Below are 26,135 nucleotides of genomic sequence, written 5' to 3'. Positions count from 1 at the left end.
GGAGAATAGTTCCCTCCTTGCATTGTGCGCGTTGTCATCAGTGCTGGTTTTATCATACATGCCAATTGTCAAATTCTCCAGATGATTGAAATGCTTAGAATCTGATTCAACTTCCTCAAATGAGTGATGTTGTATAAACAGAAAGCTATCTGTAACCAAAGGATAGCTCTTCCATGCTTGCCATGCAATTTTTTCACCTTTCCTGAAGAAAGCAGATGTAGTGTCACACCCGGTGAGTGCATGTAATATATGAAGTTCCTGTGATGTCCTTTTCCCAAATGGTGGTACAGATTGGTTTGATACTGCACAGATAATAGTCCTCTTTGACACCAAATGCTACCTAGAGGTCAATTTCAGGACAATGCTGCTGCAGATAAAAGAATTGACCTATCAGAATGACTAGAATATCAGTATCGAGAGTCCATACCAGGATATCCTAAGCTCCTTCAAGAAGTACATGTATGATGTGGATTACCTATTCTTGCATCTGCCTCCTCATGTGTGCAATCTGGCATTTTCTGGCCAGTAGTTTTTGAGACAACTTCAACACCCTTTGTGGTGAAAGTGGATTTAGCCTCTGGGCATTGTCAATTTTCCACAGTTTGTGTCACATCGGCAAGTAGCTCTGATTTGTTTGGAGAATCAAGCAGGAAGTTTTTTCCATTGCGATGGTATCGTTGTTTATGGGCTGACCTATCGACGGATGCCACTGTCTCTTTGCTCCCTTGTTGATGCTTTGACACTGTGTGGCACATATTGGTCCCAGGCAACAACTACTCTGTCAGTAACTGGCTGTAGCTCATGTTCAAGTAATGGTAAGAATACATTCTCTGGATAATCTCTGAAATTAGTGGCAGTGGCAGTCAGTAGAGTGTGCACCCATGCTGCCACATCAAATAATTTGCAATCAAACATGTCAGGAATTCCATTCTGCGAACTTGTATCGAAGCATCTCATGAGGTCAAAGGCATGACAGTTTTGTCATTTCTGGGGGGCATGATAGGGGTGAAGTGTCTGTACTGTTTTGGCATATTATGCAGCAAAACCAGTATATGATGATGTGAAAATCTGTTTGTTGATCAGGCCATGAGGATTACTGTATATAGGCCATCATTATACCCACAGCTACTCATAAAAAAGAATTGGCACTTTTGTCACTTGTAACGATTTAATCAGTTTATGGCAGTAAACCACCAGACTATTTGGAAAACACTAATACATTATACCTTTTTAGATTTTGTTTTCATCAAGTTTTGTTTGAATATAATGCAGATGCAGATGGGCTTTGCATGTTGAGATGCTTTCCAGTTATATACTGTTTTTCTTCAGATGTTTCCTCATCAAGATCCTCGCAGGGTAAGCATAAACCATCCCCAAGATAAATCCTTATCTCCTAATTAAGGAATTGTACCTGCAAAAGGTTTTCAATGTGGAACTTTTATAATGACGTATGAATACTTATGCGGCCTTTTGCAGATGCGCTGTGTGTGTTTTCAGTGACTCGCTTTTGCAAGTGCGTGCACTTTTAACCTGCTGTGGATAGCTCAATATCTGCAATTCAAATAGTCTTTTTTACCTTACTTTCAGCATTCAAATGAAAGAGTAGCAATTTAACATGGTTAACCATAATTGTTGTGTTCCTCGGTGTAAACCTGACTCATGAAAATATGGGAAATATGAGAAGTATCCGTGGATGTGAGAACTATCCGTGGATGCAAAAATCTAACATAAGTTCTCTTGTTGCCCGAGAACTAAACAATATTTTTATAAATGCGCTCACAGCTCCCACTTTACCCCCGTCCCTTCCCCCACTCCCAAACATGATTAATAGTAAATATCATTTTAATAATTAAGTTGATTTTAAACTCACTCTGTGCATTCACAAGCTCCAGGTATGATCTTCACTAATATGATCATCGCTGTTAAGAAGCAACCAAACCATATACAATGTCTCTCCCAGGGAATTCTGCCTGCGACATCTTGCTCTCATGTAAATATAACTGGGCCAATATTTTTACACAAGTCACGAAGATGTTCTTTGGTGAAGAGTTTGCAGCCATTGCTCTGTTGGTAATAACCCACTGCATCATCTTTCTAATTGTACACATTCATTAAATATATCACCAAGCCTGACATGATCACAAGAGGTACTCCTACAAGGTAAGGACTGACTCAATCGGTCAACTTCCCGACCCGGATCTCAACCAATGGTACTCCATCTCTTCTGGATCTGATTTTGACAAATTTCCCTGACAATATCTGCTGCTCTTCCTTCGCTCCAATCGGTTCTTCTGACCACGTCCTTGTCAAAGTGGACATCTCTCTGGCTGTTATCAGAGAACCACCTCACCGCCGTCGAGTCTGGCATTTCACTCAAGCCGACTGGCAGGGTCTCCGAGCAGCCATCAAACTTACAGACTGGTCTCCTGTCACTACTTTCTCAAACATCAACTCATCCTGGGAATTCTTTCAAAGAAACTTGCTCTCCCTCATGCACAGATTTATCCCCTCTCGTGTTCAGTTGTCTTACCCTTCCTCCCGCCCTTGGTTTACTGAAGCTTGTGGCGAGGCAGTTGTCCTGAAACAACTTGCCTTTGCCTCATGGAAAGCAAACCCAACTGAGGGCAATCTCAGTTCTTTCCACAAAGCTCGGAACAAGTGTGTATCTACCCTCAGGAGAGCCAGAAAACAACATCTTTCTCATCTCAAGTCTGAACTCTCAAACCTCTCTCCCTCCTCAAAATCCTGGTGGCGTTTAATCAAATCTGTTTCTGGTGTATGTTCCCCCTCCATCCCCTCCCTTACCTCAAATGGCCGCACTGCTGATTCCACACGTGATAAAGCTGAATGTCTAAACTCGGTGTTTGCAGCTAAATCTTGTGTCCTAAACCCATCACTATCTCTACCCACTTTACCCAGTCACACCCAACTGTCCCTGGACTCTGTATCCTTTTCTCCTGACAAGGTAGAGAGCTTGCTTTCAAACCTCGAGTCAGATTCTGCAAGCGGTCCAGACGGCATCAGCCCACGTGTCCTCAAAGCCTGCTCTTCTGCTCTTGCTTACCCTCTCTCTGTTCTATTCACCCTCTCATTTGCCCAAGGTCATCTGCCATCTGCTTGGAAATCTGCTAACATCACTGCCCTGCATAAAAAGGTGCAAAAACAGATCCCTGTAACTACAGACCAATCAGCCTTCTCCCAATCATCAGCAAGGTTATGGAATCCATCATCGCTTCAGACATGAAAGGTAGTGTTCTGGGCCCTGTTCTTTTTCTGGTTTTCATCAATGATCTCTCCGACTCTCTGGAAAATCCTCTATTTCTCTTTGCCGACGACTCCACCCTCTGCCGTACCATCTGTCATCCCTCAGACCGGCAAGCAGCAGCTTCTTCGCTCACTGCAGATCTGGATAAAATCACAAACTGGTCCAACACGTGGAACATGTATTTCAATCCAGACAAATCTCACACTCTCACTATGTCTCTTCGAAAGGACCGTTTAGAACCCCCCCCCCCATCCACTTTCTCAACAATCCTCTGGAAGAAGTCTTTTCTTTCAAGCTTCTGGGTCTCACTATCTGCCATGACCTTTCCTGGGAAAGTCACATTTCTAACCTCGCCTCAAAAGCCAGTCGCCGACTGGGAATCCTCCGTCGTGCAAAGTCCTTCCTCAGCCCTCTTGAGCTCCTAACCACTTACAAAGCTTTTGTCCGTAGCCTGATGGAGTACTGCTCTCCCCTCTGGGCTGGTGCTCCTGCCTCCCACCTTTCTCGGCTTCACGCTGTCGAAACCAGGGCATTTAAGATCATCGGCATCTCCCGCAATAAAGCTGAGTCTTTGGGCCTCTCACTCAATCACCGCAGGTTGGTCGGTGGTCTTTCTGTCTTCTACCGACTCCTCTCCAGCCTTGCCCCCCCCCTGCTCTCTCTGCGATTTGTCTCCACCACATTTCCACAGGGTGCTCAAGGTCCGCCAACAACCCCCTTCTGGTAAAACTACCAAAATCACGAATCACTGCTCATCTTCACTCTTTCATTCCTCTTTTTTCCCGCCTTTGGAATAAACTTCCTCACTCTATTCTTTCCCATTCTTCCCTCCAGGCTTTCAAAACAGCAGTTCACCACCACCTCTTATCTTCCCCCATCCAAATCCTCGATCTTTTCTACCCCCGATAATCCACCCAAGCCCACTTCCTTCAATTCCCCTGCTTTCCTTCCTGAAAGTCCCTGTAATGTCCATCTTCTCTTCGCCATGTTCCCCGTCCCATCCCCATCCCTCTCCCTTCCACAGTTCACCTAATGTGTCTGTTCCCCACTGTTTTGTCCCTTCCACTCTCGCCCCTCTTGTCTCATGCCCCCTTGCTGTGAGTTATGTGTTAGCTCTCATACGAGCCTCGACAATGTATACAAAAAAAAAAGGTTTAAAGTCCATTCATAGTCGGGGGTTGAGTTAGGACATGCCCGTCCACTCGGGCCCTGCACCAGTTCGCATCATCGGGAGTTTTTGCAGTGTGCAACTCTTTTGTTGTGCAGAGGCACACCCCTTTCTTTCAGGTACTTTTCCAAGTATTTTCAGACTCCTTCAGAAGCTTTGTGAGCCATTTTAGGTGACGATCCTTATCTCACACACACAATATATGAAATCGTCAAACACACACACACACACACACACACACACACACACACACACACACACACACACACACACACTATATGGAAGTTCAGCATTCAAACTCCGGGGTCTCACTATCAGTCTTGATCTTTCTTGGGCAAACCACATTTTAAAATTGGCCTTCCAAAGCCAGCCACCAACTGGGTGTCCTCCGTCGTACAAAGTCCTTCCTTGGCACACCTGAACTCCGATACTATTACAAGGTCTTCATCCACAGCTTGATGGAGTACTGCTCTTCCCTCTGGACTGGCTCCCCTGCCTCACATTTTGCTCAGCTTGATTCTGTGGAAAACAAGGCCTTCAAGATCATTGGAATCTCACACACTGAAGCTGAGTTTATGGGTCTCTCACTTCGCCATCGCAGACAGGTCTGTGGTCTCTGTCTTCAATCGCCTCCTTTCTGGTCTTCACCCTCTGCTCTTTCCATGCTTTTGCCCCACCCCCGAGTTTCTACAGGCTCACGCAGTCCACCATCAACTGCCTTCTAGTGAAACTACCTAAATCCAGGATCATTGCTCACCTCTACTCATTTGTTCCTCTTTTTATTCCCGCCTGTTGGATCAACTTCCACATCCTCTCATTCTTCCCTCTAGTTCTTCAAGACAGTTATTCACCACCATCTTAGATCATCCCCAATCCTAAACCGAGCTCTTTTCTACCCTCATTAACCCCACCTGAATCCCTCTTCCTTCCAATTTTCCAGTTTTCTCTCCTTGGAGTTTCCTCCATATCTATTTTGTCCACCCATGCATGTGTGTTTTGCTTCCTGTTTTTGTCTGTTATGTCCTGATCCATTCACTGTACTTGCTCTTCCACGAGCCTCAAGTATGTATATAACAAACGAAAAAAGAACATGCCCCGATCAACATTGCTGCTAAGGAATTTTCTGCATGCAACCAATCATTCTGGGGTGGATTATATCATTTTGAAAGTACCGTATTGGTAAAGTCACTTATTATTATGTAAGTCAAATGTCTATGTAACATAAACTGGGTAAACTGGAATGCCTTTATTCGTTTTTCGAATGATGGAAGAGATATAATTAAGTGTGGAGGCATAACTAACTCAAATGTTTTCCAAAGACAAATGCTCAGATTTATGTTATTTTGTCTGCAAATGGCCCGAAATATACACAATGTGTACATTAGATCTTAATCTCCCAGAGAAGCATGCCTATATACATGCCTGGACTCAGCTGTTAGATGTACGATAATGTCATTTTGTCATTGCCTGTACATCAATCAGGGTGCTGTCTTAACAATGTAAAAGATTATTTTTTACTTGTGACTATTTTCTGAGCTTACACAGAAAATTAGTGCTTTATCAGAGCTTTATTTACCGAGTTCACAAGCTTAATCACCAGAGAACCACAGATTTATTGAGGTTCTACAAAGCAGGTTCAATGTAAAGCTCTCCCTATCTTTTTTTACAATCAATTTCATTTGAAAATACAAAATAAGGTTGAATTGCCTTACTCATCACTCTGGGTACTAAGTTTTATGATCCACAACAGCAAATTTTCACTTGTCCACTTAAAATTCACTCATCCTTTGGCTTGCAGGACAAACTTCATCTGGGACCGCAAGGAGAATTGCATATCTTCTTTGTTGAGCTCTCCGATTCTGGAATGTACCAGTGCCTGACAAGAAATGCCAATGGGTCTTTGAGTTCCTCTGCTGAGCTGCGAGTGCGCAGTGAGTGGCATACTATTGCATTGGACGATGCTGTTTTTTGCTCACGTAATATTCAGAAAAAATGAAGCTCAAATGTAAAGGTTTATTTTTTTTATATTTCAGGTAACTGTGATGCAAATTACATTCCTGCTGATTGCATGTAGCATGTGGTAAACTCCAGAAAGGCAGACCCTGTAAGAATGGTAAATAACTTCAATGGTATAGTTTTTAGCTCGCCTGTTCGAAGAACAGAGACCTATAGCGATATCCCCGGCATGAGCGTGAAAATGTTAAAGTTTTTGGTGCAAGTTATTTCCTTTCTAATGTTTTTATCTACCACACTATTTTTTACTAATTACAATATACAAATACATATATTGCTTTAAAATTATTTGGATCAGACTTCACTGCAATGTTTTATAAAAAATATTATTAGACTAGTCTTTTAAAAACGATAAATGTATAAACAGGCGAGCATTGGGTGGCTTTGATACCAACTCTCTGGTTTAATTTGGCATGTTACAACAAAATATCTTTCAAAATTTTCATTGCCTTTAATATGTTGAATGATATATAGATTGGGAATTTGCAAAGGTACAACAATATATGTTTCAAAATTAAGAACGCTTTCATTCCAGTTTTCATTAAAGCAGAAATAGAACATCTTATTCAATTTATAGGAATATTATAGAAATTTATTAAGAAAAAGTATCAGGCATTTTAGGAATTTATGGAAACTGTAAAAGTAACAGAAGAGGATAATTGAACGATTAATCATAAAAGGTTGTTCCTTAGTGAAAAATAGGTGGTGTTAGATACAGTAGTTAAGTATTTTAAAGTACTTGGAAGAAGTAAGGTTTATATTGGTGTAAGTTATGAAAGGTAAATTGCATTAATTTTGCAAATTTACTGAGACATTAATTTGGTTCAATATCCATCAAAAAGGAAAGAAGACGTACAGTATGAGGTGCATGATCGACTTCACGATAGGGGTTGTCAGATCGCCAAGTTGGTAGTGGGAGCACCATCGACTTGTTAAGTTTGAGTTTTATCCCTGAAGGGATCAGACTTAGTTCTGCCAATGTGATTGAATGCCAGCAGTGGGCGCTGTATCTCAGCATATTATTCTTGGATGGGAGAGAGTTGTTGGATGCATTTTGTGAAACCGTTTTAAATACTAACTCTGTTGGTGTGAGCACTGTGACCAGCTGTCCCATATTTATTTCATTTCCATTTTATACCTTCCCAGGATGTTATTTGTCCCATATTCTCAGTATTTTGACTTGCTTATTTCATTTTGGTCATGATGCCAATTACCATGATGCAACTGGTCTTTACATACAGATTGTGATTTTGACATACTCTTAAGCCATCTTGGGTATATTTTAAATATTTAAACCCTAATGCTTAATGAGGTCTCACACTCTTACCCCTCACAAGGGTGCTTCCAGCTGCCTCCTTGCCCCCTACATGAGTGTCCTTTATTGTTTGACGAGATTGTCAACCTGTATAAGGAGTGTGACAGAATATCTTTTTCGATATTATTTAGATATATAAGAAGGTGGGAACATATGTGGAAATGTGCATGCTAAGGCACGTATTTTGTGTCTGTGTTGCCACTCTGTTGCCTCTCCCATCCCTATTATAATTGATCTCTGTTTCAGTGAGTGAGTGATTGTGTAAGTGTATCCATAAGCAGATCTACATTAATACAGATAGTTCTTTCTTTGATCTAATGTAATCAAGATACTCACTCTTTTTAGTTACATGCTCTTTTTTATTTTTTCTGTCCATTTTAATAATGAGATTGAAGCAAAGTTGTATAATTTAACCATAGCAAGTGAAATGTGCACAAATTCTGTTCAGCATCTGTGGCTAGAGCAAATTGTGTTTCAAAATAACATTTCCAGCATGTTTAAATAAATGAGATGAAACTGTGTTGGCTTTTGTGACTTTCTTGATGCCCCTTTTTCTGTCAGCGTATGAGCCTTATTTTCATATGAGTAGGAAGGAGAGAGTTGTGGTGGCAGTGGAATGGGGTGAGGCCCAGATTCCCTGCAAACCCCGTGCTTCTCCTCCAGCTGAGATAACCTGGAGTCGACCTGGAATTCCTTTGGATTTGTCCAGCAAAAGGTTTGTCCTCTCTTAGGTGGTCCAAGTCTTTTCTTTATTCTTTGCAGAATTCAAGGCTCATAGGAGAGGAATGCAACATAGGTATGCAACATAATTATTGACATTAGAGCAGAGAGATGGTGGTCAAGGATCACAAACCAATAATAGACAAACAGGTAGGATGTCATAAAGGAAGACAGACACACATACATAGCGTATAATGATAAAGAAGGAGACAGCAGTTGGAAAATGATAAGAGTTTGCAGAACGGAAAGCTCAAAGTGACAGTTGGCAATTTAAGTCGGCGACTCAGACCCAAGTCACAAAATTTTGCAACTTGACTCAGACTTGACGAAATTGACTTGAGACTCAGACTTGGTGTCTGGGGACTTGCCACTTGAGTTTATAATGACTTGTTGACAATGTTCAGAAAATAATTGTGGAAAAAAACATTGAATTAAAATGGGGTTTAAAATAAATGGTAAATTATTTTCAGTCATGGGCATGTGCGGTGCGGTCAGTGTCGACATATACTGCATATTGTGCAGCTTGCCAGTGCTCACAGCCGCTGGGTCGCATAGCATTCATCACTGAGGTTAAAGGGAGTATCCACTCTCCAGACAGGATGCCACATCCACGCAGCACCCTCGCAAGAAAGCATTCTTTTCCTGTCATAATTCTTTGCAGACTACTGTAGTAGGACCTGCTACCAACAATAGTATATGAGAGTACTTCACTCAAATACGATAGTTCTAACTGTAGCATTTTTGCCTGGGAAAGCACCAATCTTACCAACATGGCTACGTGGGAAACAACTTTATTCAAAGGAAAACCATGAACATTTGTGCCAGGGGAAAGCTGGCCCCTGATCAGTATCTCCGTGCACGTTCCGACCCTATAAAAATATTTTGATGAATGAAAAATGTCAGTTGACTTAGATTATTTCCACTGTCGATCATTGTAAATTGTATCATGACATCTTTTTAAAAGGAAAACATAAATAAAAGTATGGTATGTTAAAAGACAACAATTGAAGTTGATAAGTTATACGATTCATTTTAATGTACATAATAAATATGCAAGAAAATTATTAAAATATCCTTCCCCATTCCACATTGAATGCTTTGGTTGTACATGTTCACCATTTAAACAGAAGTTGAGGTTCCTGACTAGTCTCATGTACATATATTCAAGCAGGTCAAGTAAAGAAGTAAATTTAAAATAATTTTTTTTTTGCTGGGAAAAAAAAGCAAAAAATATCCACTTTATGAAGTTGACAAATAATCATGAGTTAAACAGCTTTTCAGACCAAAGATTGCAATAAATGAAAGGCCTGTGTCTTCATTACTTGATAACTTACACTCCAAGGTTTATAAGTAAAAATGTGGGACCTTACACAGGTTGAGGTGGTAATATGGTGACTTGAGACTTGACTTGAGACTTAACTCAAGTGAGTTGTTGACATCTCTGCAACGTGAATAGAAAAGATAACAAGTAGAGGTGCATTCAAAGTACACCGCCACCATGCCAAATAAATAAATAACAAATCCTCCAGCACGCAACATTCCCGGGGCATCTTCGGCGCCCGGCAATGCCGCCATGCAGCACGTGGAGACGGAATTAGGAGTGAGCAGTGTACAATAATTGATTAATTGCATAATTAAAGTAAATAAATAAATAATAATCGTAAAATAATTCATTTCTTAACAAATCAATTGGTGAACAGCATACCAAAACCACCACTGTTTCATCCAAATCTGTAACTTCATGAAAATTAAGCAATTCATTGAAAAATGAATAATTAATCGATTAATTGATAAACTAATAAATCAAAAATACCCATTACAGCCAAATCACTTCTTCACTGTCCTATCCAAATATCAGCTTCCCAGCTCAAAAGGTGCCTGAGATATTGCCCAGATGAGAAACAAAATGAATAAGTAATTAATAAGTCGATAATAATTATTAATCAATTAACTGATTAATCAAAAAAATAAAAATACCATTTTGCCAAAGCACATTTTCACTTTTGTCCCCAAATCTCAGCTTTCTAGCTTAAAGGATGGCTGTGATTTCCCCCGGCCAAACAGAAAGGAAATAATTAATCGATTAATTGATTAATCAATAAATCAAAAAATACCCTTTATACCCAAATCACTTGTTCACTGTCATGTCCAAATATCGGTTTCCTCGCTCAAAGGATGGCTGAGATATCGCCTGGACAAACAAGAAAGCAAGAAAACAAACGGAGTAAAGACCGAGTACTCCCTTTCTTCGGTGCCCGGCGTTGACGTCACGCATTGCCTAGATATGGAATTGGGAATCAAGATGGCAGTGGGTATCTGCTGAAATTGGGTAAAGAGAAAGACTGAATGTGATCTGAACATTTCCACAGACAGAAGAAAAGGAAAATAAATTAGGGAAGATGAGCATTTAAGTTATATTTCAGAAGATCAATCATGTAAATTTGCTAGATGATTGCGTGTGACTGGGTGTGGCTGGAGAGTTGTGATGGCATGAGGGTTATAGGTGCCCGGAGGCAATGTTCTTTTGTGGCACCCCTATGTTGCTGCAGAGAACAGTTGCCAACCTGGCAACCTCTCACCTCCCTGCATTAATGCCATTGGATGAAGCTGATGAACCAGCGAGATATTCGAGAGCCACCATGCATGGACCACAATGTCGTGGGGGAGGAAGCAAAGAAAAATTCTCAAATATTTATTGTGAACATACTTTTATTTCATACAAATCACTCATAATGTGCAAACTTATCTGTTCAGAATTTCATCAATTACATCATCAATTCAGCAATATTTTCACAACTTCAGCTGGGAAAAAGCTCCTAACCATGCTCTCCTTGCCTGGCGCCCTGGGACAATTTCCCCCTCCTGAAGCCGTCCTCCTCTCCCTCTCCACCGTGAGTGTTCGGAAGAGACAAAGGGAAGATAATGCAAGGAAAAAAACATACGAGAGGCAGTACAGAAACACAAGGCCATAAACACATTGGGGTTAAGAGAGAAGCATGAATCTCTGTGCTTCAACCAATTGCTAAACAACGTAAATAACCTCAAGGCCTGAGATGCCACTTACTCCAGGAATGTAAGATAACAAGCAACATCATCAGCCCACAACAAGGAGTGATACTGCATGGCAATGTAAAGAGCTGATTGCATCTTAGGAAGATCTTAAATATATGAGAAATATTAAAATGAAGCCCAACCCTGCAGGTTAGCATGGAGACGATCTTTCCAAAGTTCATAATCAGATTGTAAGGCAAAGGAGATCAAACGACTGTACTTGTACATAGGAAGTTGACTGCAAAAGGAACTTGGACGCTTGGCTAAGTGATATCTGTGTATATACAATCAGCATGTGGCTTTCCAATTAAAAAACAGAAATATACACAAAAATGTCCTTTTGTAACACCATTTTAAATCGGGAAAATCCGTTTATTGTGTTTAATGCATTTATTGTGACACTTAAATAAACAGTACCTTTGGTGAGAATACTTAATTTGAATTTGTAAATTGCTTGAAATAAAGACTCATGTCAGAAGCATGTAAATAGTTTTGAAGTCAAAGTGTTTTGGCCTTAAACAAAAGTATTTTATAAACACAAAACTTGTACCTTTCCCATATCATCGTGAATTGTTGAAGATTGGCAGGATAGGTTAAAGTTATTTTCATGCACATTTGAGCTGTCTTCCGAGTACAAATTTTGACCGAGTTATAAAGTGTCACTGGTATTTCACATGCAGGGCAATGCGTTAATGTGTGTGCATCCATCGGCTGGACGTTAAACTGGGGACCAGTTTGCCAGCGAGGTCCTTGGTGGACACAAAATATCCGACTATTTATTTTTAACAAATAAGCAAGTTGCTGCGGACACCCTAAACAAATTCCAAATTTCTGGCATCATCAATCAAATGTCAGGCCTGACCAGTAGTTTATGAAAGACTTAAACCAAAATCTTTCTTCAGCTGACACAACAAGAGCTGGCAATATTCGGGGCTGTTCAAATCAGTAATTGTGGTTTTTCTGAAAGGTTTGTGTTCAGGATGTGTTTATTGCTCAAAACTTCAACACGTATAAATCACCAGTAGCATTAAAAAAATATAAAAGCACTGCTTCAAGTGAAACACTCTATTTATGATATAACAAAGGGTCTTTTAAAACAATGATTATATTGTAAACTTGAAGGGCACTCGGTAGAGCGCAGACTTCCACCACGCACTGCCTGATGCACGAGAACATATCGGGCACAATAACTTTTTGAGATATCGTGCTATATATCGTTTTTGGCCTTATCTCTTAATGGTGAGGCATCCCTTAAAAAATTTGAGTCGCCAGATCCGGAAATTCACCAAAATCTCATCAGTTCGTCCTTGTCACACACCCAATCTACCCACCAAATTTCTTCCGGATCAATCCACAACTTTGAGATATGCTGTACACAAACAAACAGAAACAGACAAACAGAAATGGGTGAAAACATAACCTCCTTCACCTTTGGTGGCAGAGGTAATTACCTGTATTTATGAATATTTAAGCCGATACCAAAGGGATTTTTGTTATTGTTCAAATATTTTGCAGTATGTTTTTTTAAGACGTGAAGACTTTGAGCTTTGTGTCAGTGATCCATAGAATCTCTTTCTGAAGAATGAAAAATATTAAATCGAGGATGTGGAAGTGCGGAAAAAGTTAGATGCCACTTGCATCGTTTGCTTCATGTCAAATATATATTTTACACATCAATTTTTAATGCTAAAAACATGGCCAGATTTTCACTGTGTCAAAGTTATATAAAAGTCATTTTAGCAAAAAGCATTTTGATAGAAAACTATTTTGTTGTTCGTTTTGTGTTTTTTGTTTTTTGTAAAAGGCTGATTTAATCATTGAAAATAGTAGAACACAATTGAGGTAAAGTTTAAGTGTTTTTGTCTATCATGCAGGGTGCAAGTGCTGAGTGACGGCATGCTGTCCATCCAGAACTTGAAGCAGGATGATGCAGGCCCATACACGTGTTTGGCTGAGAATGTCAAAGGGAAATCTAGCTTGACATTTCACCTTGCTATCAAACGTGAGAATTATGGAATGAGTTAAGATAGATAGAGCTTAAAAAAACACAAGCTTAAATTATATGCGGCAAAAACGGAATTGCTTGACCTGTTAAGTTTAAAAAATACATAAAATCTGTAATGATAATAATATTTTCCTAATACGTGAACTGCTCACTGACGTGGCCTCATTGTAGAGTATTATTTTTTAACCCCACTGTCTCAGTCCATCTTGGCCGATGCAACTCAGGATTGTATAGTATTGACGAGTTATCAACCAGCCCAAGCCGTTGAGTGTAAAGTAGCCCCATACCATTTCCTGTGAAAAATGGACCGGCTGAAGAATGCATGCATGCCCTTTTCACTCCAAAACTTCTTCGTCTTCAAATTTATTTTGGGGGTTGGAATGGCTTACAAAATTGCAAGAAGCTGTGATCTTAAAACTCTTAATTATTCACTCAGGTTATGGAGAGGTTAAAGCCTTGTTGAATTCCCCTTACTGATTTGGTTTCATCTCCAATGTCTGCTCAGCAGAAATATTCACAGCTTACGACCAAGTAATTCACAGCTTACGACCAAATCCTTGTCAAGGATTTGTGTTTAGCAACAGAAATGTTCACGTTTTGTCATAAGCACCTTGATGCTCTTTGGACAGTACGGGCCTCCACCTCCACCACTACTGTTTGTCATTGATTTCTTGTCAGTGGAATATTGGTGCCATCACAAGGTTTTCAAGCCACTTTACTGATTCTACAAAAAAAAATTGTACATATGGCGAGGCCATGTTCTGATTGAATTTAAAAACATGTTTGTGCTTTTAAAAGCCATGTGCAAAACACTGATGAAATCGTTTTATTGTACTCACAGCAAGACACAGCTGATTGTAATATGGCCATTGGAATTTATGGCTTCACTAATATAGTCTTACATAAAGACTCCATCCATCTATTGGGACAATACTCTGTGCAGAGTGTTGGTGCTGCCTACGCAGTCTCCTTGGCTATTGGTTACAATCCTGGATGGGTCGCCACTCCGATACAGACATAAAGAATGAGGCATGTGAAAGAGTGTTTTTCGACCGGCTGAAGTCCAAAAATTGTGGTTTTTCTGAAACATGGCTTAAAATAAATCCGAAATGCCTGTAAATATTGTAGAGGTTATCTACAATAATATCACGAAAATCTCGTATTCCAGGATATGCATAACATATGGTGACATCCATCGTATTGCTGAACATGCTGCAGTATTGAAATCTCTCTGCATTTTACTTACAAAAGAGTGACAATGAAGATGATGCATCGGTATAAAAAAATATGCATAGAAGTGATGACTATTTGAATTTTAAAAATAGGAAATATAGATCAGTATTTTACAGCTTTTGAGTTTGTTAAGTGTTGTATTCCTTTTCAATGATAACATTGAGAAAAAAATTGCTCGTACATTTAAGAAGACCGAGTTGCATTCAGTGGGTGAATATAGTGTTACGGCTGTGGAAATTCGCAATACACCATAAAGGGTCCTCAGGTGAGATATATATCGATAAATTCATGTGTAGTTAGCCCACACCTGTTGTTTAGAGGGAATATGTGTGATTCATCCAGGCTGCGACACTTTGAGTTTGCCATTTTTCTTTCTCTATCGTTATTTTGGACCATTAAGCCGCCAACAACTCAAACACCACCCCTTCGCCTCTTTACCTCCACAACTCCATCCCGCAAACATCGCTTCACCGCCATTCCCAAACGACGCCCGCCAACCACCAAACCACCATGGCAAACACCCCACCACCTTCGCCTTTCTCCTTCCATACTCCACCACCAGTCGATACTCCACCACCAGTCAACACCGAACGTCGTACTGTCCGAAGCCGTTCGGTGATTGCTGCTGAATGCAGCAAGCCGCGAGTGCAATGGATTCCTTACGGGAGAGAAATTCGAATCAGGAAGGCTTCACGCCCCTTTTCCTCCGTCCAATGGGCGAGCGTTGGGCGGTATGGGCCCGCCTCCAAGCGCGATGAATGTGGATTCTTTACGGGAGAGAAATTCGGATCAGGAAGGATCACGCCCCTTTTCCTCCGTCCAATGGGCGAGCGTCGGGTGGTATGCCCCCACCTCCAAGCGCGATGAATGTGGATTCCTCTCAGGAAGGAATTCGGATCAAAAGAGGCTCACGCCCCTTTTTGCCACACCAAGGGCTGAGCAGAGGGTGGCGTGGCCCCGCCTCCAATCGTGTTTTGATCCTAAAATCTGCATACAGGCTCCTCCCCTGGTCTATAAAAGACGCGAGTCTGTGTGTAACTGGTTATTGTAGTGTGGGGGTCGCTGGGCTCATTTCGTCGTTGGTGTCGTCTCGTCGCTGGAATCGAGCCACCTTCGCTTTAGCAAGCGACCAAGCCAGCCAGCCATTCCCCTCGCTCGACCCTGAGCATCAACAATTCCCCCCCTCCCCCCCATCCACGCTGAGATAGTGCCGGTGGCCCCGTTCATTCCCCACCCCAACCGTGGTGCTGACCAAACCGTGCTTGCGCAGAGCACACCGGTGAGGGCTCACCAACCACGCCAGGGGAACGGAGTCGGGGCGCAGCTGCGCTGATATTGCGGCTTGCCCGCCATCGCATCACGAGGACGCGGGTAAGACCTTTTCGGTCTCGTGGACCTGGTCGCTCCTCCAGGTTCCGCGCACATTTGGTCCACGGACCCCGTCTACCTCCCTGCCTATGGGGAGGTCTTTCCTGTTTATTTTGAATGAATGATGTGGCGCCGAGCCCCGCCAAGTATAATTGTTTAAGTGTTGTAAATAATTATAGTAGGTAGTAGTGCTTTTGCTTTTGTTGCATTTTGGCTTTTGCTGCACATTGCATTACTGCCTTACATGCATGTGTTGTGTGTGTGAAAATAAAGTGCTTCCTTGTTGAACTGTTTCCCGTTTCGTTGCGTTCTTTCCTCCGTTGAAAGTTCCATCTTGCATCACGTAAGGGATTGGTAGTGGGTTGAAAAACCCGGTAAATAATCTGAACTGTCGAGGTCGACGATAACTCCGCTCCATTATCCCTGCAGCACGGAACGAGCCGCTTAAGCGGTTTGTGTCTGAAGTCGACCTGCGGCGAGGTACGATCGCCCAGTCGACCACTCGCGCAGGTACTTAGGTAGGTCGAATTTGGCGAGCAACCCTATCCTGCGTGGGTGGGCAATTGGCATGATTGTGGTGAGGTTAAACCTCCACCCATGACTGGCTCCTGGCGGTAGTTCAAGGAGGGTCACGACTGAATTGTCCGTTCCGGTGGGTGACGTGTCACGATTTGAGTTACGTGGCCGATCGTACGCCAGACGGGCTGAAATTCGTTAGAATATACTTGTGAAATCATCCAATAAACAAATGGTTTTGCCTCAATTGTTTCGAAATAGGCTCTGTCCTGTTTGTCAGATTTTCCCCACTATGGCTTTCAGTCTCTTGTATTTACAGTCCATGGCTCGCATTAAAGCTCCAACACAAATCACACACACATACACATGCAGTCACATATATGAGACAACATCAGTACTTTACTTCAGAAACAGCTGCTGGCCTTGGGTGAAATGACAAATTTACCAGTACACTCTGGTATGGATCTTTGTGATTTTGCTTTTCTCTCTACAGTCAGTGGGGCATTTAAGGAGAAATTTCCACCTCTCAATGGTCATTCTCTCATGTTTAAAAATGCAAGTGAAGTTCATTGTTGTCTGATGTCTCTGTCTGCATGCATGTGCTTAATTTGTGTGACATCTTTCATTTAGAAAAAAAAAAAAACAACTGTGGATTCCACCTGTTTAATAACATCTTATTACAGCGCGTGCGCTGTATACAATTGCACTGAGTTTGAAATGTCCCTGGTGTCCCCCCCCCTCCCGCCCCACGTGCCTCAACTGAGCCAATGACGGCCGTCTGGTAGTTGGCAGTGCGTAACCTAGACGGAAATGGCGACAATTGATGGAAATACCTGAGCATTTCAATGGACATTTGTGAAACTAACTTGTTATATATGTGAAAACCATTGAATTTATTGCTTGACGGAAAAAAACCAAGAAACGCTCCCCTCTCATGTACGAACGAACCAAAGACGTCATTTCCGCCCACCATAGCATTTCGTGCTGAACGCTGAACGCTAAGTTCTTCTTATGCCATCATTCTCTTTAATATTAGCCATAAACAAGTGTTTCGTCATGCATTTGTAGTTGAAATTTACTTACAATTATGGCAGATATTGGTGGCAAAGTGATAAGTGGTTCTTTCAACCAGGGAAATCTTGAATTATTTTCATAACTTTGTACTGTACATTCAAAATATGCAAAAATTAAATATGCTTAAATTCAAAATGTGTTCGTCTATATTTTATATAATAACAATATAACTAATATTATGTAGTTGGTGTAACCACTATGTTTCAATGTTTTGCTCAACAAATATTTTAGCTTTGCTTTCATCTTTTCATCAGCAAAGCTTACATTTTACTCATCATTTGTTTGTCTGTACATTAACTTTATGATTATTATTTTTTTACATCATTCTTTTGCGGTCCCCTGCCACGCTGTATCGAACGATTTCATTCCTTCATATATATATAGAGGTGCTTATCACAATAATAACAAGATTTTTACATTTCATATATTAAGTACGCTTTTTAATTGTTTTTCAACTGAAAAAGCATAAATTGCATATTTTAACATTAGTGTACTCATTTGCTTCACCACACGTGCTGTATTGAAGGATTTCACTTGTTTATATTTTTTTTTGAATTGATTCATTACAAAGTTTCTATATGTCAAATTTTATAAAGACATGTTCATTCCATGTTTCATAAGAATCCCAATAAAAAAGTAAAATTTCAAAAACACTGATAGTTGTTAGCTTTGCCCATTCCCAAAAAGACAGGAGAGGGGTATTGTAATCACTCTGTGTCAGTGTGTAGGTGTCAGTCATTTCACATGCTGACAACTTTAATATAGCCACCACAGATGGCCTACTTTAAAATTATGCCCATCAGCCTTAAATACAATATTGTTAAAATAACAAGGGTCCTTTAAAAAAATGTATCGGTCAACTTGACCCTTTTCCATTGAAATGCATTGAATAAGCCCTTTTCTCTCACATGCTTCATGAAAGGAATTATTAATTCAAGGAAAAGGTTTTTTTTTTGTCTCAAACAACACTTTCAGTGTTCCCATATACATGTTTTGATTTATTCATTCCTTCCTAATGCCTATATTATCCAAATATGGTAAGTTTGGCAAGATGCCTCTTTTAGGAAAAGTGTGGAAAGATGACTTCCTTGCCATCCCCCACTGCTTCACCCCCCTCCCCCCCCCATGCCACTCTCTCCCCCAGCCAGTGTAACCTCCACAGACCTCGTTATAGATTCAGTATCCTAAATATCTGTACCAGAGGGCTCTCTGGTCGATAGCGGGCAATTTAAAATTATACATGTTCAGTATGGTGAACCCAAGGACAGAGAAGGTTGTATAAGTGTTTTTGGGTGGGATTTTGTCCTGCACTTCCTGCTCGGAGCATCTTGCCCCACCTTACTTGACATTGAAGACTTTTGATGTGCTTGACTTTGAAGTATAATATGTACAGCAGCTTCTCTATTGAGCCTAAGGTACAATATAAAAAAGGCCATAAACGACTCAATAATTTGATATATTTTATTCTTAGGTGCCACTTGGATGGCAAAGCCACCAAAGGATATCCTTGTGAACGTCAGCAAGCGTGCAGTATTTCAATGCCGGGCAGATGCTGATCCAACGCTCAACGTCACTTACTCCTGGCTTATGCGTGGACAGTCCATTGACTTTACAAGTACTGAAAATCACTTCACCCTCAATAAAAAGGTACACATTAGTTCTATAATAACTTTCTATACTCCCATGCACAATTTGGAATATGGATTACAAAACAGAAACATCAATCAGCACTTTGGGGTAATGATTTGGGCATGACGTTGTAATCATAATTTTGACCTGCATCAGAAAATTATACTTACCCATCTCAATTTTTAATTTTTCAGCTTTGAATTGTTAAAAAAATAAATGGCCATTACAAAGCAACTTTATGTCATTTATTTTGTGCAGCTGACTGCTGTTGTCTTGCATAATTATTAGGAGGGATTTTAATGTAAAAGTGTTAAATGTGCACGATGCAGGTGTACATACCACGAATAATAGAAAACCAACTACTATTACACCTTGTAACATGCATTCGAGTAGTTAACATATTGTTATGGCCACGGCTGCAGAGTGTATTATGAGGGTTTTAATCCTCGTTTCTCCTTGGAAGAACCGGACCTGGGGACACCGCTCACAATTAACTTTGTGGTACAGTGGCTTGCTTAACAACCATGAACGCCAATCAATTAACCATGAGTTCCAGTGTCCACCATCTAATTTGCTGTTTAACTAGAGGTCATGTGGTCTCCTGATTGGGGAATGCACCCTCGGAGATGCACCAATCTTATCTTGATTAGATCTTTAGTAATGCAGCCGAGCGTTTACCGCTGGTGCACGCCGATTATGACAGGTAAATTAGTTTGGGAATTATCTCCCAGTCTATCTAGGTTCAGAAAATGCTGGATCAATGGAAGGAAATGACAATCATGGACAGGTTGAAATGTCAACAAGGAATTTATTATGAAGAAAAATAAATGAACTGAAGGACTTTTTTATTTCCTGGTCGATTAAATGGATGAATTCAAATCAAATGTTCAATCAACAAAATAATCTCAAACAAATAAAGAATTTAACAAGCATTTAAAAAAAAATGGACAAAGAGCAGATGCTTATCACTATGCCTTATTAACAATTAAACACGAGACATGGGTACCAATCAGATCATTCGGGGGGGAAAGAAATCCGGTCTTAGCTTACCAAGGCAGAAGTAGTGGTGCATCTACTAAAATAGCCCAAAATGTGTGAGCATGCCTTGGTCTACTTCTCCAAATGAGCTTTCCGCAGCCCAGCTCGTTTCTGCTGCCAGTGCCCTGTTTTGACGTGCACCCACCCGCAAACAGGCTTGAACACCAATCGACATCACGTTGTCACCCCCAGGAACCAGGTACGCCAAGCGGCAGGTATGCCAAGAGGCAGGTACGCCAAGAGTCAGGTACGCCAAGAGCCAGGTATGCCAAGGACCAAGTATGCCAAAGACCAGATACGCCAACAACCAGGTATGCCAAGTCAGGTACACCAAGAACCAGGTACAACAAGAACCAGGTACACCAAGAACCAGGTACACCAAGAACCAGGTACACCAAGAACCAGGTATGCCAAGAACCAGGTACACCAAGAACCAGGTAAGCTAAGATTCAGGTATGCCAAGAACCAAGTATGCCAAGAGTTAGGTACCGAGCAGAACCAGCAGGAACAGTCCAACCGTCACCAACCGCCATTGCTGCTGTTCCCAACCGTCAGGAGCTGTCACCAACCATCATCAGGATCTCCGAACAACTGTCATCAGGATCTCCCACCTACTGTCATCACGATCTCCCACCAACTGTCATCAGGATTTCTCACCAACTGCTCACAAGACAGTCCTGCCATCCTTTTATAGGCGACCAATGTGGGCGGAGTCTCAAGCACAACTTCAGCCAAATCCAGCTTGTCTATTGGCGCATTGCTGAACGAGACCTCCTACCGTCCATTCTCACGGTCATTCTCTCCTGACCATGGAATGAGATGAAACTCCCAATTAACACAGGCCTGGCTTATGACGCCATGTTCGGGGTGCTGGACGAATGCCAGAAAGCAGCTATCCGCCGGAACAACCGAGCAGAAACATGAAGCGCCCACAGAATGTCAACAGCAATTATCACCTCTTTGTTTAGCCCGACATGAAGAAGAGCCAGTTAGCATCCATCGAGCTGCTGAACGGGGTCTCGATCGCCGATGGAAAAAGGTGGCTGTCAAACATCGATGAAAGAAAATGGGTGTCGAACGGCAATGGAAAAAAGTAGGTGCCTGAGGTAAATGATCCAAGACCACAGCCATGTTTGACCATCAGAATAAACTGTTCAGGAAAAGCTTGCGGTGTGTTTAATGACTCAAATGTCCTGTAAATCCAATGTGAAAATGAGAACCAAAATAAAACCTGTAAATAAATTGTGTATTTCCAAGCCAATGTGTCTTCATGGAAAGGGAATAGATGAGTATCCATTGGGCTAACGGCTATCTTATCGCATGCATGAATGATGAATATCGCTCATGCAGAAATGAAAACTGATGTAAAATCATACATCATGATAATGTCGTAAAGAGCAAAAGGTTTTCCCATAAGAAAGAAAGAGGACCTGTTCTCTACCGTTCTCCAACACATCAAAGATATAGAATCCCACCAGACAAGGGGATGGGTCTATTCTGAACATGCATTTCTGGAAATAACTTGTCTGAGGACCTGGATGTTGTGTGCATTACTTGGATCCGATTCTGAAATCCACAACACTACATAAATTAGAGACAATGATACTCCATCTTCCCTTCAAGGCTTAAAGCAAGCAATGCACCGCCACCTATTGTTATCCCCAATTCCAACACATAATCTTTATTACCCCCCCCCCTCCCCCATAAACCTTTCTTAACCCAACCATTTTACTTGCCAGTTTCACTGTTTCCTCTGCTCCTCCCTGTCCTGATCTCTTTCCTGTTTGTTCATTCCTTTGATTTTTTTCCCATGGTAAGTTCTACTTTGTTCGTCCCTGAGCCTTAGCTTCTGTAAATTAAAAAAAACACATTCACTTTCATTCAATAACGCATCATCAAATGTAATTCAAGTGCTTCACAAATTATTGACATTCATTGTTTTAAGAGAGAAAGAGAGAGTTATTGCTTTCCCTGATGATGACTTGAGAATAGGTCAGGGTCAGGTATGGGAGCATGTGCCAGAACAGCACGTCGCTGCGTCCACTTTCCGCCGGTACTCCAGGGGCCTCCGTCTGGCCATCCCCCAGGCAGATGCCAGGCCCATCCCCATCTCCTTGAGATGAAGGTCAACCTGTTGCAACCACGAGGCACGTGGTCGGCCCACTGGCCTCCTCCACTCATGAGACTCCCTCGTTGGGAGAATCTGGTGAGCAGGATCAGCGTCAGGAAAACGAGCCACATGTTCATACAGCCGCAACTGACGTTCACGGACTATGCAGGTAACAAATCTCATCCGAGTCTCTCTCAGCAACCGCTCGTTGGACACAAAGTCTGACCAGCGATATCCAAGAATTCTCTGAAGAGACCTGGTACCAAAGGAATTAAGTCTCCTTCTCAGATCCTTGGTCAGAGTCCAAGTCTCACATCCATAGAGCAAGACTTGAAGTACCAAGGACCTGAAGACTCGGACTTTCGTCCTCCCGCACAGGTACCGGCAGTGCCACACCCCATGATCCAGTGAATCCATGACTCCCCAGGCCCGACCCAGACGTCTATTGACCTCTGACTCACAGCCAGCATAGCCATGAATATCACTGCCAAGGTAAGTGAATCTCTCCACGACCTCAACATCCTTACCACAAACAGACACAGACACGACAGCAGCATCCAAGATGTAAGAATAGGAGGACTTACAAAAGAGCATCAAATCAGCAAGGAGGTTTCTTTACAGACCTCATTTGCAATATGAATGGAGCAGATTCTATTCATGTGGATCATCTATTCATGACTAGCAAAAAAAATTTGTCACTTTGCTGATGTGAATATTAAGGGGGGAGAAAGGGGGACATGGAGAGAGAAGAGGAAGGGAAGGGATAGAGATTAGGGAAGGAAGGTATATAGAGGAGGGAAAGAAGGTATATAGAGGAGGAAAGGAAGGGAGAGAGAGGAGGAAGGTGTGGAAAAAAATTCATTCTTCACTCAAGGTTCTTTTAACAAGCTTAATATAACAGAGTTGAATCATTTATACATACATGTGTGGAGAGAGAAGCATACAGCAAACTTCACAGAATCTCTCCAACTGGGTGCTTCAGCTAATGTCCTTTTATACACTTAAGCAAACAAGGGTGGGGGTGACATAATGTGAGATGGTTGAACAAAAACAAGACACATGTGACAGTAAACAGATGAGGGTTACGTCAAACAAGGTAAAACAATGAAAAGTACAAACAGCTCATATCAGTTTAACAGATAATGCTCGAGTCAAAAAAAACAAAATTCTCAAGGGAAGTCATGCAAAATAAAAATACAGAAAGAAACACGCAGTTAAATGCCATAGGCTCAGTCAGTACAATTAATTAATACAGAGCAATTTATCATTACTAAAAACAAAAATATGCTTTAGAGAGCACAAATGTAATATACGATGAATATGCATGTGTAGTAGATGTGCCTTAAGGAGGGAGGGGAGGAGGAAAGAGGAGGGAGGAGGGGAAAGAGGAGGGAGGGGAGGGTAAAGAGGTGGGAGGGGTAGAGAGGAGGGAGGGGAGGGGTAGAGAGGAGGGAGGGGAGGGGTAGAGAGGATTGAGGGGAGGGGTAGAGAGGAGGGAGGGAAGGGAGAGAGAGGAAGGAGGGGAGGGTGAGAGAGGAAAGAGGGGAGGGTGAGAGAGGAAGGAGGGGAGGGGTAGAGAGGAGGGAGGGTAGAGAGGAGGGAGGGTAGAGAGGAGGGAGGGAAGGGAGAGAGAGGAGGGAGGAAGGAGGGAAGGGAGAGAGGGGAGGGTGAGAGAGGAAGGGGGAGGGTGAGAGAGGAAGGGGGAGGGTGAGAGAGAAGGGAGCGGATGGGTGAGAGAGAAGGGAGTGGATGGGTGAGAGAGGAGGGAGGAAAGGGAGGAAGACGATGGAGGGAAGGGAGAGAGAGAGGAGGGAGGGGAGAGAGAGAGAGAGACGAGGGAGGGAGACACACACACTGACTGACTGACTGACATTTATTATTATTGATACTTGCAGAGTACCCATCCTATGGGCAGTCTTGTTCCAAGCATGTAACACATTCTTCTGATGCATACCTTTGTTTGGGGAGTGTATAGGCAAAATAAATAATCCAGGTTAGGCCTTAGTTATTTTATAACTTGGTTTACGGATCCGCCGACGGTATATTTGCCGAAATGAAATATAAATATAAAACACATTTTTAGCCTTTTATATTTATACATTTTCTGCTGAAGGTGCAAAAGTTTCAAAACCCGAAATGTAAATGTCGGCATTTATTTTCAAAATATAATTTCGTGTGCGCACGCAAAAATGCCAAGTCCCCTTTAACCAAACTGCGCAGTCGTCTTCGGTCATGGCGTCTGAGAAGTAGCCAGCGTGGTTCAGATTGACTGTGGTTTCTGGGGCGAAAGTGATTGTTAAGTATGTCAGTGGTATAAATTTGAGTGACTGTATTGGTGATTTAATCACGCAACATCTTGACGACGAATATTCTGGCCGAACGATTGCATCAATTCAATGCAGCAGCAGGGATGATTCGCAGGCTACTCTCGATCATGCCGATTTTGTTTCCATCGAAAGTTGGACACCGCTGTTCTTATTGAAAGATTTCGGTGCCAAGTTCGTCAAAGTTTCCCTGCGAGATGCTGATATTCAGCCTTCAACAGACCAGCAATCAGCCGTTGATGTGCTCATGGGGATCGGGAGACGGTACGATCAGATGCCCGCTGAAAAGTAAGAGCTGGTTATGGCTCTAATTGACCGTTTTGAGCGTGTTGACTTCTAGTAGGCACCTTTTTTAATCATATCCAGCACTATGCACCTGTGCGCACACACACACACACACACACACACACACACACACACACACACACACACACACACACACATCTATGACTTGGACAGTAATTTTCTCAGCATTGTTTCCATTTGTTTGATGATCCAACAGGTTTCTATAAGAAAAACATGCCAGACTATATTGTAAAAACAAGTTTTAATCCTTCCTTATTGTTTTTCACATCAGATGATACAGTGAACATGGGCATCCTGCATTTGAATGGTCTTCCATCTTCAATGTTTTCTTAGATCCTCCTGATCCGGGATTTATATTTATCCCCCCCCCCACCTGCCCTTGTCTTTTCCATAGAACATCCGAAAAAAAATCATTAAAATATTTAATTTCTAAAAATGGAAATTATATTTATATTTATATTTCGACCTACCGACCCTACATTTTAGCTGAAGAACTGTTTAAACCAAGTTATAAAATAACTAAGGCCTTACGTGCATGAAGCAAAAACATACCTACTGCTTATAATTCAAAACACCTGACTGCACTGGAAAACGTGGGGAAAGCAATACTGCACTTTAAATTGTGGAGACTTGGAATACCATTCCCCCACCTGGAGGTGGCACAACACGATACACATTTACATGCAGAATTTGTGTCCCCATCCTCACTCCCCAAGGCCATCGCAAAGATAAAAACACCCCTATGCATTCGTTGGGGTTTTGCTGATCCTCTGTAGCAAGTCTGGATGTAATTTTCCCAGAACTGTAGTCGTAGCCTGACAAATAAACCCACCCAAACAAACCCACAAACAGCGGTCCATGAATTATATATAGTAAGGATATCTGCAAATATTGCAGACAAGTTATCCTCACTCCTCCTCCCTCCCCTCACCCTGCCCTGTAGGCCCCATGTCCATATCAGTTTTAACAAACGAATGTCATAGCTTCAGAAAAAATACTC

The 26,135-nt window shown here is 41.7% G+C and overlaps 1 protein-coding gene across 5 annotated transcripts in view; it reads left to right on the top strand.

Annotated features, from left to right (window-relative positions):
- The window catches only part of LOC147032524 (contactin-3-like), a 217,909-nt gene that overhangs the window by 136,476 nt on the left and 55,298 nt on the right, over window positions 1–26,135 (top strand). For 4 of the 5 annotated variants that reach the window (XM_085870233.1, XM_085870235.1, XM_085870234.1 and 1 more), the window contains 5 exons: window positions 1,330–1,356; window positions 6,232–6,364; window positions 8,323–8,476; window positions 13,407–13,534; window positions 19,200–19,375. In XM_085870233.1, coding sequence (XP_085726359.1) covers window positions 1,330–1,356; window positions 6,232–6,364; window positions 8,323–8,476; window positions 13,407–13,534; window positions 19,200–19,375 — 618 coding nt within the window. The remainder of the gene's footprint in view (window positions 1–1,329; window positions 1,357–6,231; window positions 6,365–8,322; window positions 8,477–13,406; window positions 13,535–19,199; window positions 19,376–26,135) is intronic. The other variant, XM_085870237.1, reaches the window with a different exon arrangement.

This window comes from Eptatretus burgeri, chromosome 2, assembly GCF_056783735.1.
Source record: "Eptatretus burgeri isolate ZD-2024b chromosome 2, Ebu_testis_v1, whole genome shotgun sequence".
Lineage (NCBI taxonomy): Eukaryota > Metazoa > Chordata > Myxini > Myxiniformes > Myxinidae > Eptatretus > Eptatretus burgeri.
The sequence above is the reverse complement of the archived record's forward strand: the minus strand, read 5'-3'. Positions and strand labels throughout refer to the sequence as shown.